Genomic DNA, 18,144 nt, shown 5'->3' with positions numbered 1-18,144 from the left:
AACAGACAGAGGCTAGCAGACTGAGTTTAACAGAACGAGGCTAACAGACAGATGCTAACAAACTAAGGCTAACAGACTGAGGCTAGCAGACTGAGGCTAGCAGACTGAGGCTAGCAGACAGATGCTAACAGACAGAGGCTAGCAGACTGAGGCTAGCAGACTGAGGCTAACAGACAGAGGCTAACAGACAGAGGCTAACAGACTGAGGCTAGCAGATTGAGGCTAGCAGACAGAGGCTAGCAGACTGAGGCTAACAGACTGAGGCTAGCAGACTGAGGCTAACAGACAGAGGCTAACAGACAGAGGCTAGCAGACTGAGGCTAACAGACAGAGGCTAGCAGACAGATGCTAACAGACTTAGGCTAACAGACTGAGGCTAGCAGACTGAGGCTAACAGACTGAGGCTAGCAGACTGAGGCTAACAGACAGATGCTAACAGACTGAGTTTAACAAAACGAGGCTAACAGACTGAGGCTAACAGACTGAGGCTAACAGACTGAGGCTAATAGAATGAGGCTAATAGAATGAGGCTAACAGACATGCTAACAGACAGATGCTAACAGACTGAGGCTAATAGAATGACTCAGGATGTCTCTACTGATCTCACACTACATCTTTTTAACTGAACTTTAGATCAACTGCATGTAAACACTGAAGCCCGGTCAGTTTGTCCGGTAACAATTCAATGAAGTTTATTTAAAGCTCGGGTCACGTGACTGATCTGTACTCCCACTACTTCTACTGCACTGTTCAGAGGGTAATACTTCACTTTTTACTTCACTACATTTTTTTGATAAATTTAGTTACTTTGCAGATTCTGGTTACTGCTGCAAAAATATTTTCAACAAATAAATAAACGAGTGTCTGTGCTCCTATTGGTCAGTGCCTCAGAACGATGCCCCCCCTCTGTCGGGTTGGCCGGACGTCATGCAGTCTGAACCCGAAGGAAAACACAAATGGGGTCACACAGATCTACTTTATCCAACAGCAGAGCTACAAATAGAACTGTGTGTCAGGCTGCGTGGGTCATTGACTGGTTCCTGATCGGGTCCTGGATCGGGTCCTGGATCGGTCCTGCTCTCCTCTCCGCTTCACTGACCTCATTGTCTGCAGCCTGCAGCCACATTAACTTTGGGAAATTAGCACGGCCGATTAAATAAGTGGATCAATTAGCATGAGAGAGGCCTGAGTTCAGGTTTCACTGGGTCAGTGTGTTCAGGTCTAGCACTGAGACTCACCAACATGTTTCTGTTCTGTCACGGACAAACATTATTTCCTGCAGAAGTGAGCGTGAAATTCAGCTGCCGCCATCATGTGACACTGAAACTGCCCATTTTAACTCAATCGACCGAGCGAGCGAACACACTGTGTTCAGTGTGAAGCTGCGGGATTCATTACAGGCTTTAAATGAAGACCTGCAGCCGCTAACATGAAGCATCAAGTTACAGTTTCCATTAAAAATTCATTGACGGTTTTCTTAGAAAACAACAAAGCTGCAACAATTCAACGTTTGAAGCTCAGACACTCAGCTGACAAAGGTCTCACTCAGGACCCCAAAACACCTTTAACTGATCCTGAACGTGACACACGGACACACCTTCAGTCTAAATCAAGGTGACTGGCAGCCAGACATCCTTTCATTGGTCCTTTCATTTGAAAGATGAGACTTAATTTGAAAAGTCCGTAATTAACAAATGACACATGAATTTCAAAAACAATCAACTAATGAAGAGTTTAAGGTGTTATTAAAATGGTTGTTTAATATGTTTAAAGCTTTGCTCCAAATAATTAGTGGCTTAATTTTCCATAATTCCTTAAAAAAAACTTTAATTGGAACTAATGTGGGTTTAACGAATTGATTATAACATCTAGGAATTTTTAAAAGCTCATCTGCACGGTTTAAGGGGTTTTTAAGGTGTTGAAATCATCCCTGACTTTGTATTAGTAATTAATGTTCTGTAATATTTCAAGGATTCTTTGAAAGGCACAAAGTATCTTAAATTTGTGCTTAAAAATTAACCAAATTTTTCAAAACTTTTTTTAAACCCATTAAAATGACCTAAAACCTGCAGATCATTTATTAAAAACTCCATTAAAATATTTAATTATATAACTACTAACTGACAATTAAAAGCAAAATTAAGGAAAACTGAAGGTGAAAATTTAAGGGCTCTGTTTCACATCGTGAACTTGGGCTCTGTTTGGGTGTAAAATGTTAGCACAGTAGCTAATGTTAGCATGTTAGCATGATACATCCCTAGGAGTGAATGTAAATAGCCATGTTGATTATTGGCTGTGCTTAGATTTAGCATGTAACTTTCAGTCTGTTAGCATGCTAACGAGCGTCATGGATGGATGAAATACTGACTTGATCTGTGAGCCGTAGGAGCCGAAGATGCCGGAGGCGAGAGCTGGAGTTTCGTATCCGTTCATCCTGCTTCACTGTGGACAGTCAGCTGCAAGAAAAAACAGAGATAATCAGAAATAATAATCAATAATCAGACAGAACTGACGTCTACAACACGAAGAACACCAGGGACACATGGAGCTCTGTACTGATACACCTGTGGTTGGAAAAAACATCCCATAATCCATCTGACCATGTTTCAGTACAGAGCTGACGTTTACAGTTCTGTATTACATACAGCAGTGCAGCAGCACCAGTCAGTACAGTACCACTAGTATCAGTACAAGTATCAGTACAGCAGCACCAGTATCAGTACAGTACCACTAGTATCAGTACAAGTATCAGTACAGCAGCACCAGTACAGCAGCACCAGTATCAGTACAGCAGCACCAGTATCAGTACAGTACCACTAGTATCAGTACAAATATCAGTATAGCAGCACCAGTATCAGTACAGTACCACTAGTATCAGTACAGCAGCACCAGTATCAGTACAGTACCACTAGTATCAGTACAAGTATCAGTATAGCAGCACCAGTATCAGTACAGTACCACTAGTATCAGTACAAGTATCAGTACAGCAGCACCAGTATCAGTACAGCAGCACCAGTATCAGTACTGCAGCACCAGTATCAGTACACGTGTCAGTACAGTACCACCAGTATCAGTACAAGTATCAGTACAGCAGTGTACTGATGGCTGAGTAATCATGGCGGACTTCTGTTTTGTTACTGTTCAGAAGGAAGAGCGCTAACCAAAGCTAACATTAGCATTATGCTGATGGTGTTGCTATCAGTTTTTGGTTTTGGAGTAACCACACTGACAGAGAAGCAGCTGCGTGTTAGCATGCTAACATTAGCTAATTAGCAGTAAGTTAAAGCTGTGGTCATTAGTTCTGCAGATATTTGATCATTAAAAAAGCACTGGACACATTCAAACGTTGACCTGATGGTGGCGCTACATGAAACGTCAGAGGATCAATAAAGCTCTTTCAGCTGATCCTGAGGGGAACCACATTTAGCAGATATTGTGGACAAACTGGAGGACAAACACAAGCTAGCATCACTGCAGCCTGCTGCTAATGTGGCTAACAAACCAAAACAGCACAGATACACAGTCAGATCGGTCATCAGGTTCTGACCAATCAGCAGCTGATACCTTTTAAAGGTAACCAGTTCTCCATCCTTCCTGGTCTGGACCCTGCATACACTCCTGCAGACGTCAGCTGTGAAACCTCTCATCATCATCATCATCATCATCATCATCAGCTTCCCACCTCTCCTGCTCATTAACAAATCATTAAAACCTTCCTGGGGAGCAGCAGCAAAATGTCTCATCCAGGCTGAGAGAAAAGACGTCGACACAAAAGAGTGATTCATGAGTGTGTGTGGACGCCCACAGAGCGCTCACACTCCTGCATCTGTATGTACAGTGCAGCCACATGTGATTACTTTTCCCAGGACTCCGCGTTTTATTCAACCGGGACTCAGACTCCGTTACAGACTCTGTATCCATAACAACGGGCGGGGGGGGGGGGGGCTTCAGTAAAACCTGCTCCTCCGGGAGAGACAACGAAAACCTGCGGGGCCACGTTCAGGGAGGAAAGAGCTCAGGCTGAAGAAAGTGATCCCATATAATAGAAGTGTGTATCAGACATTTACATACATTACAACACACAGTCTGAACAGTGTGTAAAACTTCACCACAGAAAACTGTAAGAAACGACTGCTGCTCACAGAGTGTTAGTGGAAAAACTGCAAATGTACAAAGACCAAACCTCTCACATTAAACATACATGTGACCGCAGCTAAAGGAGACATGCTGGATATATATGCATATGTAAATAACTGCAAATCTGCATGAGGCAAATCTGCAGATGAACATCAACTGAAGGCGAACATAACCTGCGAATCTGTGAATATCACAGAAAATTTACATACACATGAACAGAAACGTGCATAAATCCACAACTGCAAATAAAAGAGCCCGTTAAGAGAGAAGAAACCTGCATGGACAGAAGATGAACCGCAGAACTGCAACTTGAAGAAAGCTTAATGACGAACTTCTGGACAGATGTGACGTCGAGTAAAGGACAGCCAATCACAGCGCGTAGCGACTCCAAATGACACCGTCACATCAGACCTTTACTTCATGCGACGAAGACTCCAACCATCCAAACATGCGTAACTCCAGCTGTGGAAGAAAAGATGAATCCTCAGGATGCTCTCAGGTATCAGCTCTCCTTCAGCCGCAGGGACAAACAGCCATCGATGTTTCCTGCCAGCTGACCTTTGACAAAAGAAAACACATGTGACCCTCCAGGTGAGTTATCAGTCCTCCAACAGCTGCTGGACGCCACACTTATCTCAGTGTGTCTCTCAGCAGAGCTGCAGCTCGACCGTCAGCAGCCTTTTGTCCTCCAATCACATTCATTAAACGGTGCTGACGCACACTGAGTCCCGCCCCTCACCGATGAGGTCACTGTCTTCACTTTTAGGAAATAAAAGTCAATCTAAGTGCTGACGTTACAATACAGGAACACATCACTTCCTGTGAAGACTCCAGAGGTCAAAGGTCAGATGTTCCTGTCAGACTGACGATCGGCTCTTTATCGCCGTCCGTTGTCCTGAGAGGAAACTCCGTCCGGACACTGAGGTCCACTTCCTGTTTGACGGGCGTCTGCAGAGAATCATCAGCCAGCAGAGAGCCTGACAACAGGATCAGCTGTTCACAGGAGCTTCACTGAACATGTGAGAGCTCTGACGAGGCGTTCGAGTGCGTCTGCTGTCCGCTGCTGGACGGTCTGTCTTCCTCTGCTTCCTCGTCTTCTCTTTGGTTTCCCGCTGAACTTTGTTTTCTACAAACAGCCGAAAATCATTTTGAATTCATTTGTTTTTACTTTTCTTCCTTCAGATTGAGTGTTTTGGACATTTGCTGCTTGTTTCTGTCTTCCGTCTCTCTGTGGGACATCTGTGACGCCTGCAGTGAAAAGGCTTTTTCTCACCGTTTTCTGATCGGCGGCGTCAGTTTAATGAACATTTCCACAACTCGGAGACCATGTTGAAACGTTGGTTGCCGTGACAACACTTACCAGCTGTGGTGCTGACTGTGCGTTAGTGTGACAAGCCTCAAACACACTGAGGCGGGCTGTGAGGCGTTTCCACGGTAACGCAGGCCTCCACCATCTGCAGCGAGAAGAGACCAGCGGGGGGAGTTCACGCCAACCACAGAGTCGCTTCATGAGCAGATCTGAGAGCAGCCACAGCTTCCTGGCACCGTCACCGGGACTTTTCCTGTGTTGACTTTGTCAGGCGTCAGTTTAATATCTAACCAGATAACCAGAGGTCATGTGACGCGGCTCGCCTCTGATGTCATGAAGAGCAAACACAGCAGAGGACGAGTGTTTTCCATCAGGACCGAAGCTGAAGCACACCTGAAGCACACCTGAAGCACACCTGAAGCACACCTGAAGCTTTCAGCACTGCTGAGCTGTGCAGCAAAAGATGATGTTTGATCCTTTATGACCACTGAGGTTCAAGCTCTACATGACACACAACACTGCGATCTATGAAACACACAACACCGCGATCTACGGTCTCTGCGTCACACACAACACCGCGATCAACAATGATCCGTAGATCTCTGTCCACTGCTTAGACCAACCCGGCGTCTCTGGTGTCTCCCCTGGTTAAAGTCTGACCTGTCTGAAAAACACCATCTGTTTCCTGTAATGACAGTTTACCATGGGACAAATGAAGCACCTCAGGGCTTTGTCCTCGGCCCTCTGCTGGTCTCTGTCCTGGACCCTCTGCTGGTCTCTGTCCTGGACCCTCTGCTGGTCTCTGTCCTGGACCCTCTGCTGGTCTCTGCTGGTTTCTGACCTGGACCCTCTGCTGGTCTCTGTCCTGGACCCTCTGCTGGTCTCTGTCCTGGACCCTCTGCTGGTCTCTGCTGGTTTCTGACCTGGACCCTCTGCTGGTCTCTGTCCTGGACCCTCTGCTGGTCTCTGTCCTGGACCCTCTGCTGGTCTCTGCTGGTTTCTGACCTGGACCCTCTGCTGGTCTCTGTCCTGGACCCTCTGCTGGTCTCTGTCCTGGGCCAGCTGTTTGACCAGAGAGCAAACTGTGATCTGCAGCCCGGTCCAAGAAACCGTCCAGAACATGACATGTGTCCTGGTTGGTTAATGCTGTTTTGAAACTGAATGAGACTAAATCAAACGAACAGCTGGTGTGTGCTGGTTCCATCAGACTGACCTCAGATCTGTTTAATCACACAGGCCCAACTCAGACTGTTAAAGTCTAACTGATGTTCAAACAGACTTTTAATGATTCACCAACGAGGAAGTGCTGTGTCATTTTAACACGTTCTTATTTGTTTATATGGCAGTCTGAGGAGTCACTCCACCTCCACGCCTTTCATCCACCTGCTCACCTGTCCACCTGCTCACCTGTCCACCTGTTCACCTGCTTTGTATCATTCAAAGCTGCTAAAACTGAACCGTTTTATTTTTCAGACATGCTGCTGCTGTTAGCTGGAGCAGAGTCTCAAACGTCCCAGAGAGGACAGCAAAGAGGATTGGTAAGAAGATTTACATCCATGTGACCCCCCCCACACACACACACAGACACAGACACAGACACACACACACACACACACACACACACACACACACACTGTCAGTTTAGTTATTTAATGTAATGTAAACTCTGACTTTAATAACATCATTTTCTTAGTCATGTTCCCGTCGTCGTATTCTGATGCACGTTTCGGCGGTTAGTAAACCGGTTTTGTTTCCGGTTTGCTAGCTCTGCTTCTTCTTCTGTGTATTACAGCGATGGCTACTGCAGCCTACACCGCCACCTTCTGACCAAACTACATGATGTGCAGCCTGATTTATTCTCTGCAATCCAGTTGATTTAAACACGTCTGTCCTCACTTTAATCCCAAACTGAACCAACAGAACAAAAGCCTTCAGCACGTTCTAACACTCAGAGCACTAGCGTAGCACTAGCGTAGCATTAGCGTTAGCTCCAACGACCGCAGCAGATGCCGGAACGCGGCGGAACCTTTGCTCTGCTTTGGATTTAATGATCGTACGAAACATGTGGGTTGTGTGATAATGAGTGTGAGAGAATGAGAGCAGCTTCTGCTGTGAGGATTGATTAACTGTCCTCTGATTCCCCGACAGGATCCAGACCAGGGCTCTGCAGGGAGCTCAGACTCATTTATCTCACTGTAACCTACATACTGCACACAGAGGACAGAGGACACAGAGGACACTGCACACAGAGGACACAGAGGACACAGAGGACAGTGCACACTGAGGACACAGAGGACACCATACTGCACACAGAGGGCACAGAGGACACAGAGGACAGAGGGCACAGAGGACACTGCACACAGAGGACACAGAGGACACAGAGGACAGTGCACACAGAGGGCACAGAGGACACAGAGGACAGAGGGCACAGAGGACAGTGCACACAGAGGACACAGAGGACAGTGCACACAGAGGACACAGAGGACACAGAGGACAGTGCACACAGAGGACACAGAGGACACAGAGGACAGAGGGCACAGAGGACAGTGCACACAGAGGACACCATACTGCACACAGAGGACACAGAGGACAGTGCACACAGAGGACACAGAGGACAGAGGACACAGAGGACAGTGCACACAGAGGACAGAGGACACAGAGGACAGAGGACACAGAGGACAGTGCACACAGAGGACACAGAGGACACAGAGGACAGAGGGCACAGAGGACAGTGCACACAGAGGACACCATACTGCACACAGAGGACAGAGGACACAGAGGACAGAGGACACAGAGGACAGAGGACACAGAGGACAGTGCACACAGAGGACACAGAGGACAGTGCACACAGAGGACACGACACTGTACCACCACAGAGGACAAGCTAACAAGCTAGTGACCAATAATAACATGAACACCAGACAGAATTTGAGCAGTGGACTTTTTTTCTGTCTTGATGGCACCAGATTAGCAGAGCCCCCCCTTGCTTTCAGTCTTTGTGCTAAGCTAGGCGAGACACATCTTGTGCCGGACACAGATGAAACCGATCCATGTAGCTGTTTGGATGACACTAAACATGTCAGACTGCTCCTTTAAGATCTGTCCCTTGTGATAAGACACCTACAATCACAGCGCTCGATTAGTTCTCGTCTTTAATCCACATCCATCAACACGCTCTGGTATCGACTTAAATCCTGCAGCTCTGACACTGGTTTCACCAACACATGTCCACAGCCGGATCTCACGCTGAAAACTAATGACTCCAGCAGTTTAGTGTCAGAGTAAAGTCACACTTCATCCTCAGTACTCGAGCCTGTCTATCAGAGGAAGTCTTAAAGGTCCAGAACACTGAAACTGCTGCTGTCCTCATGGAGCCGAGGGTCAACGTGTCTAAAGACAGAACCTGAAGGATCTCAGGTCAGAGCTGAACGATCTGGTTTCTATCAAAGCTCCCACGGACACGAGGACTTAAACTGCTGGTTTATACACAGAGACAGAAGCTGTCCAATAAAGACAGTACACACCACTGACCAAAGTCCACCTAACGTCCACATAACGTCCACGTAATGTCCACGTAATGTCCACGTAATGTCCACAGAATTCATTGTGTCTCCCTGCGATATCAAAAACTCTAATCAAACTGTTCCAAATCTTATGTCAGCTTGTTTTATTCAACAATAAAAGCTCCACTTGTCCTGTGATAAACATGCTGCATTTCCTATGACCCTTTCACAATAAAAGCTTCTAACGTGAAGCTGCAGTATCTTGACACAGATGAAGCAGAACGCACCAGCTGCTGTAGAGTTCTATAAGTGGATAACTTCCTCTGGGGGGTCCTGACTGCCTGGTTCAGGACCATCATGACCCACTTTCTCAGTGCAGCTCAGACCTGAAGGGACCAAAGACTATGATGGGATGGATTTTTCTGGGTGTCTGTATGTTTTGGTTGTCCATCACAGTATTTTAGGGTATTTCTGTGGTAAGAATCCTCTTATAATATGAGAAAATACTGCAAAAGACTTTAGATTGATAGAAACAGTGGAGCTCCTCGTACTCAACCAGGTGTTTCTTCTTCTTACAGGTTACTGTGGTTTGTCGTATTCTTAAGCTTGAACTAGATCCTGGTTTAGATCAAAGCATCTTCGTCCTTCAGAGCGAGTCTACCTGCAAACTGTTGGTGGGAGGAGGAAGAAGGACTTCGACCTACAAAGAAATATTCTTGTGATGCTGACTGACAGCGACTTCATGAAACGCACAGATCAGGTGGTGCAGAGATGTTTGTGGCAGCTAATCAGAGCTGCAGCGTGTTTCCTCGTTAGTACGTCCATCCAATTCATACATCAAACAGCAGGTCTTTACAGAGGCTACATCCTACGATCAGGCCGACCCACGTCACTGTCCACTATCACTGAGAACTATCTTCATCGACCATCGCACCTTTTAAAAGAATGTGTCATACCTGTAGCCCCGCCTCCTCACTGAGGTGAGTTTCTGAGAATTCTCCTAAATCCGTCCTGAGCTCAGACTGTTAGAAAGGTTCAGGCTGAGTGAGGAGCTCTGAGATCCTCCACCGTGGAGCCGCCGTGTTACCTTCACTGTGGCTTTGCAGCAGGTCAGAATGCTGCCGTCATCAGCGCACGTTCACAGAAACCGTGAAACCAGATCCAGGACTTCGTCGTAACGCTTTGTCTGACGAGGTCTCTCTGCTCTAAATCTTCTCTCTGACACCAGACAGCCACACATGAAGCCACAGAGAACTTACCTGTATGAACCATCCACAGGTGACCGGTGACAGGTGAGTCTCTGCAGAAAAACCTCCACAGCGTCTCAGGGAAAGTCTCTGGGTTTCATGTGTGGCAGATTACTGAGGATCCAGGTCTCAGGACCTGGATTTGCTGCAGCAGCTTGTTGTTGACGAGTTTAAGCCTCTAATTAATGACTGATTATGGACAGGTGGGGGAGGGGCGGGGGCGGGGCATGCTGAGCAGCTGACAGAGAGCAGAGACAACAGCCACACGACTTAAAGCTCGTCAACATGGCGGTTAACACTGGACTCCTCATTTATACTCACCTGCTCACACACACTGTAACCTACATACTGCACACAGAGGACACCGAGGACACAGAGGACACAGAGGACACAGCTGTGTCACCTGCTCACACACACAGCCAATAAGCATCGATCCACTGATCAGCTCCAGGAGTCCGTGTGTGGAGGCCTGCGTGAGGCGCCGTTTGCCTGACGAGACCACGGCCAGCGTTCAGCCCGTGTTCACTGTGCAGCAGCGTGAAGACGAGGATGAACCCAGCAGAACATCTTCATCATCAGAAACCAGACACAACAAACAGCTGCTGACTCTTTTCCTGCTTTGCTTGTGTCGGTTTGTGTCCAAAGTGTGAAAACCAGCTTCTTCTCTATGATGATGATGTCATACTCATCACCTGATGATGTCATACTTGTCAGCTGATGGATGCCAATAAATAAAAATCAATCAACTCCTGACACGTCCGAGTCAGTGTGAACAGAAAATCAATGAAAGTGAGTGGAGAAGTTGCTGCTGTTGTTGTTGTTGATCTCTTTCTGTGAATAATCTGATAATCCAGATGTAATCACTGATCCTGCAGTTTGTGTAACACAGAGCTCCTGCTGACGGCAGGAAATCACTGCTATTGATCCGTAAACATGTTCATCTAGAGAATCTGATCATTTATCTGATGATGGACTCTGGTCCTGGTCTTGTTTCTGTCCTGGATCTTCACTGGTCTGATCTGATGACCTTTGTCCTGATCAGTGTTAACAGAGATCTTTAAGCTGCAGGATCAGAGCGACTCAACAACACTTCAATGAGAAAAACCACAAAAACCCCGACCAGCTCTGGATTCAGTCTGTGGAACCCTGCAGGACGGATTTTAAACGACATCAGTTACATGATTTCTGTTCAGATCTGTTCTGTAGATATTAGAATATGTTAGAACTCTAAACATGGAGAGACTCTGTTTAAACCACCAATCAATCAGGATGTGATCACCTGCTGATCCTCTCTGACAGAAACTGACCTGAAAACAGCACAAAGTCAATATATTTACTGTCTGAGCTCATCAGCTTCAGTGATTTCTGTAAATATCTGCTGATTCTGAACACGTTGGGACAGGAGCAGCTAAAGACTGGGACAGATGTGGAACGCTCCAAAAACACCTGTTTGGATCATTCCACAGGTAAACAGGTTGATGGTAACAGGTGAGAGTATCATGATGGGATAACGATGTTACTACATGAAAACTGTTTGTCTGTGAATGACTTTAAAATGTGGATCTGAATATGAGTGAGTTCATTAACCTGTGACTCATCAAACTGTGACTCAGCAAACTGTGACTCATCAAACTGTGACTCATCAAACTGTGACTCTCTCCTGACGGGACTCTGACTCTTGACGTTCAAACTGTTTCTTCTTGGATATCTCAGCCGCTCTGAGAGAAACTGATCAGGACTCTCTGGTTCCGGTTCTATTGTCTCATGGTTCTCCTGGTTCTAGCGGGCAGAATCCAGCTCAGGTGGCCCCCCCTCGGTCAGGTAAAGACTTCAGTGTTCTGCGATGCTTTCAGGGGAAACTCCCATCTGACCGTCATGTTTACCGACAGTGAACAACAGCTGGGACTCTCATTTAATCCACCAATCAGAATGAGGCGGTGACATCACAGCAGCACTCTGACACTTAATACTTTCATGTAGCAGTACTTCTGTGACAGAGTACTTCTGTAACAGAGTACTTCTGTAACAGAGTACTGCTACACTGTGGTATTACTACTGATCCTGAGGTAAATGACATGAGAAGCACTGAGCTGATCCGAGATCTGATCTTCATGTTTCTTTAAGACAGAAACAGAGTGATGAAGGATTAAAGAACACACACACACACACACACACACACACACACACACACACACACACACACACACACACAGGATTAACAAACACTCTGCTCAGCTTTATTAAGACGACACTAAAGCCTGAACCTCTCACACTGCAGTCATGTGATCGCCCTCGCAGCTCCAACACTGATCCCAGAGCAGGTGAGCCTGTAAAGGTGTTTCTTTTATGTCAGGTGATCGTCTACCTGAGCACGGCCTGCTTTTCTCTTCCTCCTGCTCTGTCCGTCCATCAGAAGACTCATCACGTCTTCGATCAAACGCAGGTGAAGGTGATCACATGCAGCAGGTAACACCTGACAGGTTCAGCAGGTGATCAGGTTCAAATTCAAACTGAGATTAAAATTCAGACTGCGTTCAATGAAATTCCTACTCAGAACTCAGAACTCCATTTTTAACTCAGACTTGCTGATTTCTGTCTAAAACGTCGTGAAGTTAAACTTAAATCCACGTCTGACGAACGCGCCGCAGAAACACACCTGTGAACTGTAAAACATGCATGTTTCACAGCGCTTAACCGCTAACTAGCAGGCTAGCTGTTCCTGTCGATGTCCAGCTGAGGCAGTTTTAAAAGAGGAAACTTTATTTAAAGGACACGACGGGACGAGTTCAACGGGTCAACCAACAGTTTCCAGATAAGAGACCGGATCGAACTTCATTGATCCCTCACAGAAAACGTCGCTGCCCGTTGGCGGCTGCTCGTATCTGATCTGAGGTCAGCGCAGCAGACTTGAATCAGGGACCGTTTGTCGCTCCGCCTCAGCAAAGTGCCGAGAAACTCGACTCCTGCCTCTCCTGAAAAACTGATCGGCTCCAGTTTCCTGTTTCAATCCCAGAATCCTCCAACACATCACGGCCGCACCTGGCAGGTGCGGTTACATCACCCTGTCGTCATGGAAACCAACCACACACACAACAAGCCGAGCTCCAAGGAGACGCCCGGTAACAGTCGGTGACATCAACAACAAACGAGGAGGATGGTTTTTACTTTCTTATCTTATCTTATCTTATCTTAGTTTATGGATGAAACTATTAAAAAAACACATTCATCAATAATGAAAATTATCAATATCTAAGAATCTATCAATACTCATTCTGTAACAGCAGCAGTATGTCAGGAGGGCTAGGGCTCAGGGTTGGGGCTCAGGGTTGGGGGTTAAGGGTTTAGGGTTTAGGGTTGGGGGTTAAGGGGTGAGGGCACACTGAAAACTTGGAAACGTATTATTTTTGTGTTTTACTGAGGTCAAACTGCCCCCGCAGAGAGTCCCGGAGCTGGGAAACATCCAGAAATAGTCTCTCAGGCCCTCGGGAGGACAGCAGCTGGAGGGAAGTTTCCCAGGAAGACCACATTCCCAACAGAAAACAGACCCAGGACCAGCTGCGGACTTTAATCCGTCACTATCAGGCCGACACAGGAAGCTCTTAAAATGGGTTAAAACAGTTCAGATTACACAACGTTCGGCTCAAAGGTCCTTCAAGTGTTCAGCATCAGCAAACGTGGTTTCCCAAGAGCCTGACCACCTTCGCCCCCCAGAAAAAACAGCTACCAGCCGGCTAACAGCGAGCTAACAGCGCGGCCTTCAAGTAAAACACCGCACAGGTCATGTGACTGTGTCACAGGTGAAACTTCTCAGAGGCTTCGTCACTTTTCAGTCTTCAGACTTTTGAAGATACCCTGAATGACCCCCCCCCCCCCCCCCCCCCCCCCCCGACATCACTGTTAATATGAACAACAAATAAATGAAACCAGCCGTCTGTCTGAGGGGCTTTTATTGTGACGCCACAGGAAACACTGCGTAAAACCTCCGACTGCCATCGAGCATCAGACGTTGGTCCAGAAAAGCATGAAGTCAGACGGAGGCTGGAATTGTTGTTATTATCAGCTGAGTTTGTTTGGCTGCACTGCCAACAGTCCCCCCACCGCTTCAAACTACGCCTGATGTTTGTTCTTATACAGTTTCTGTGTTTATTTCTATTATTATTAACTTCTAGATCTTGTTTTTGTGACCTTTCTCTGTTTATCTGGAATTATTTCTGTCTTGGTGCTGAATTTCTCTTCTGGGGCCAATGAAGGCCTCACCTCACCTCACCTCCCCTCCCCTCAGGGTTTGTGTTGGAGTCCAGACCCACACTGTGAACCAGGTGACACCAGCTGACCTTCTGCTCTCTACACTTTCTGCTTTCTCTCACCTGTTCTCTGTGTTAACAGACTGAGCAGGTCATCTCACCTGAGACCTGCACCTCCCTTAATACCAGTTTACCTGGAGAGGTCACAGGGGGCAGGACTGACCGTGTCCACCTGTCTCTCAGGACAACCCGTCCATTCCTCCTCTTCTACACTGAATATTCACGCTTTAAGGAGAACAAACGACACGAGGCTACAGGTGAGACTGATCAGCTGACACACAGCCGAAGGTGACTGGAAATGAAACCGGTAACCGGTGATGTCTCTGCCCTGTCTTTCCCCCCCGGTAACGAGGCTCCGTTCAGGCCGAGCCGAACAAAGAGCTCCAGCACAGCGGGCGGCCGCGGACACACGGCCGGGGACAGACAGCTGCCGCCCGGCGGCCTCGCACACCTGCGCCGCGTGTGTCTTTCATCCAGCTCCATGTTCAGGTAAATGAAGGTGTTTGTCTCATGAACGAAGCGCAGAGCTCCACCTTCATCCGTCTCACTGAAACCGTGAGCGAAATCCCACCGAGAATTCTGCCGATTTAAGGTGAAAAACATCGTTTCAGTCTAAATGTTGGGGTGGATCTTAACTGGGTTGTTAGCAGCTGTTTGAATGTGGAGATAAATGTGATCCACTATGTGGAGATAAATGTGATCCACTACCAGACTCCTCATTGAAATAAGCTGTTTGGTAAAACTTGGTTCTGGTTCACACCTCTGTGAGAGGACACGAGAAATGAAGTGACAATAAAAGTTGAATTTAAATGAAGGAGGCGTTTGTGTGCGTGCGGGATTGATGCCGAAATGAAGAAATGATCCCGACACTCGGTTAAATCGTGTTTTTTTCGTCTGAATTTGTCTGGAAGTGTCTCCGGTGACATTTAATGTGGATTTTCCGGTGAAGTCTGGTGCGGCTGTTCTCCGCTCACCGGACCGAAGGGCCACCTTTCCTCCCGCGGAGCGGAGGGCAGATCAAGTTGCGTCGGTTTGCGCTGATATTTTCTGTTCAGGTTGACGTTACACCGAGCAGGATGGCGGAATCACCTTAAAGTCATGATTTCCCGCTGGTTTCAGTGAATATCTGTGACATGAGCGCCGGTTCACGGACCGACTGCCCGCCGGTGTGCGGGTGGAGCTGAGGCTGAGCAGCACCGTCAAGTGTCCGCCTGAGAATCACTAAACGCGGCTTACCTGCAGCTGTGGGCTTCATCACATCCTCCGCCAAACGTTAGAAAAACATGGCACAACTCTCCGGTCCGCACGGCTGTTTCCGACCCTCTGCACGCTTTGAGTCCGGCAGCCTGGGCTCCTGCTCGGTCAGAGGAGGCTCCTCCTGCTCCGCTCTCCGGAGGTGAGACTCCGACAAAACTACACTTGACTTTGAATTCTGTGGAAGCAGCAGCAGCAGGAGTCAGGCGGAGGAGGAGGGAGCTCTGGTCCCTCAGCGCGGACTAGCAGGCAGTCCAGCTCCGAGGACACGCCCCTTCCCTGTCCGAGGGAACCTGTACTGTACAAGAGTATCAACATGTATTTGAAGTACAAAACAATATAAGTACTCATTGTGTAGAATGTTTAATCTCAGAATAATCTATATTCTATTATTGGATTATACTTCTTGATGCATTAATGTGATGATGACTGTAATCTGGCATCTGATAAAAATAAAACTAACTTCATAAACTGCTGCTTAGCTGGTGGATTTACCCCCAGGGATCAATTATTGCTAATCATCAAGAATTAAAAGTTGTCAGTTAAATGTAGTGAAGTTCAGTGGAAGTAAACAGTGTCAGGAAACTGAAATACTGTACTAACTAAATATACTTCATTATTTTCCACGACTGCTTGTCCACTAACATGTATTTTAAAGCCCCAAGATGAGTTGTGTCACTTCCTCTTTGCGTCAGGTGTCTCTTTTGCTCTCCACCTGTCTGTGGTGTGTTTAAAGTAGAAGGAAAAACAAGTTTCCATCTCCTAAACACAACTTTTTGCTGACAGAGAAATGTGACTTGTGCAGATGTAATGATAAACTGACATGTATGGAGGCCCAAAGTGTTCAATATTAAAGACATTCTATAATCAATAAGCACACGATTAATACAGACAGAACAGGTGATGTTATATTACCATGAATGATTCATGGATTGTTGGAATAATCTGTTGTTATTTTTTATCATAACATCCTTTTTCAGAGTCAGTTTTTATTTCATACTGAAATTATTTTCTGTCAGTCAACACAAACAATCAGATGTTTGCAGTCTTACTCGATGATTACTGTCCGGAGGCTTAAACCAGTTTTAAGTTTTCACACCTGGATCAGCTTTTTCTTCCACTCAGACCAGTTTAAATGAGGAGAAACCTGTGGCTCAGTCAGAGGACGCCTTCGAGAAGGAGAGTGCCATCCAGTCAACACTCAGGGCATAAAACTGTCCTTCTCCCTGTGTGGACAGTCAGTGTAAAGGTTAGGACGCCCCCTGCTGCTGGTTGGCCAGCTCACACTTCAGTCAGAGGTGGAAAGTAACTAAGTATAATTACCCAAATATTATACTGAAGTATCTTTGAGGTGTTTGTACTTTACTTCAGTTTTTCCATTTTATACAACTGTATACGTCTACGTACACTACTTAAATACTCCAAATACTACTTTTTACTCCACTACTTTTGTCTGATAGCTTTAGTTACTAGTTACTCTTCAGATTCCTTCCTGTCCGGTGAAAACCACGTATCTCCGGATGTTGGTGATAAACTGAAGGATGAAGTTTTCCTTCATGTCTTCTTCAGCTAAATAAACTGTTTAAAAAGCCTCTTGGATCAGCTGAAAATGCTTCGTCACAGAGCTGAAAACAGGCTGTTTTTGTGAGATACGAGGTTCTCACAGGACAAACATGTGATGATCTTATAGAATATGATGCATCGCTGCAGATTAAACCAGCCAACAGGATATAAAGTAGTTCAGATGAGCTCAACCTGAAACATCTACAGCAGGAATATTAATCCACAAACATCAGAGATGATGAGAAACACTGACAGCAACATTTACTGATACAACAACACTTTGACTGAAAGTACTTTAAGTACACTTAGCTGATAATACTTTTACTTCAGTCAGGTTTTGAGTGCAGTACTTTTGCTCACTAACTCACTGAAATAAAATAAAATAGTAAAATCCGGAGACTGCAGTAACTATCTCCAACCACCTGTTATCATGTGACTGAATACTCAGGTCATGTGATCAGAACTGAACTGTCTCCATGACAACTGGACAAACATCATGTGTTGCTGACTTTTTATACTGTCAGTGAAGGTTTTCGGAACAGTTTTATTACTATTAGCTATTATTTAGTTTTTAATTAATGTTCTTTGCTGTGGCGCCAATATTAAAATAAAAAAGTGTAATTCATAAAAACGGGTAATTTTCAGTGTGTTTGAGCCCATGTTTAACACTGTCGTAGTGATTAAAATTAACATTGTTCATATGTGAAAAGCTGGAATGAACATTTGAAACTGGCAGCTTTAGACTTCCATACTGTCCCGTTACTTTACTGATCGATTCATTTCCAGGTTCAGTGTTTTGTTGTAATTAAACTGTCAGAAGACAAGTT

General features: G+C 46.1%; 1 protein-coding gene across 1 annotated transcript in view; it reads right to left on the bottom strand.

Moving 5' to 3' along the window:
- The window catches only part of eps8a (epidermal growth factor receptor pathway substrate 8a), a 30,779-nt gene extending 20,484 nt beyond the window's left edge, over positions 1–10,295 (bottom strand). Inside the window, exons 1-2 of the mRNA XM_041963999.1 lie at positions 10,209–10,295; positions 2,369–2,456 (exon numbers count right to left, since the gene is read on the bottom strand). Coding sequence (XP_041819933.1) covers positions 2,369–2,433 — 65 coding nt within the window. The 5' untranslated portion in view covers positions 2,434–2,456; positions 10,209–10,295. The remainder of the gene's footprint in view (positions 1–2,368; positions 2,457–10,208) is intronic.
- Positions 10,296–18,144: the final 7,849 nt, after the last annotated feature.

The sequence above is a fragment of the Chelmon rostratus genome, chromosome 22 (genome assembly GCF_017976325.1).
Source record: "Chelmon rostratus isolate fCheRos1 chromosome 22, fCheRos1.pri, whole genome shotgun sequence".
In the NCBI taxonomy this organism is placed as follows: Eukaryota; Metazoa; Chordata; class Actinopteri; order Chaetodontiformes; family Chaetodontidae; genus Chelmon; species Chelmon rostratus.
The sequence above is the reverse complement of the archived record's forward strand: the minus strand, read 5'-3'. Positions and strand labels throughout refer to the sequence as shown.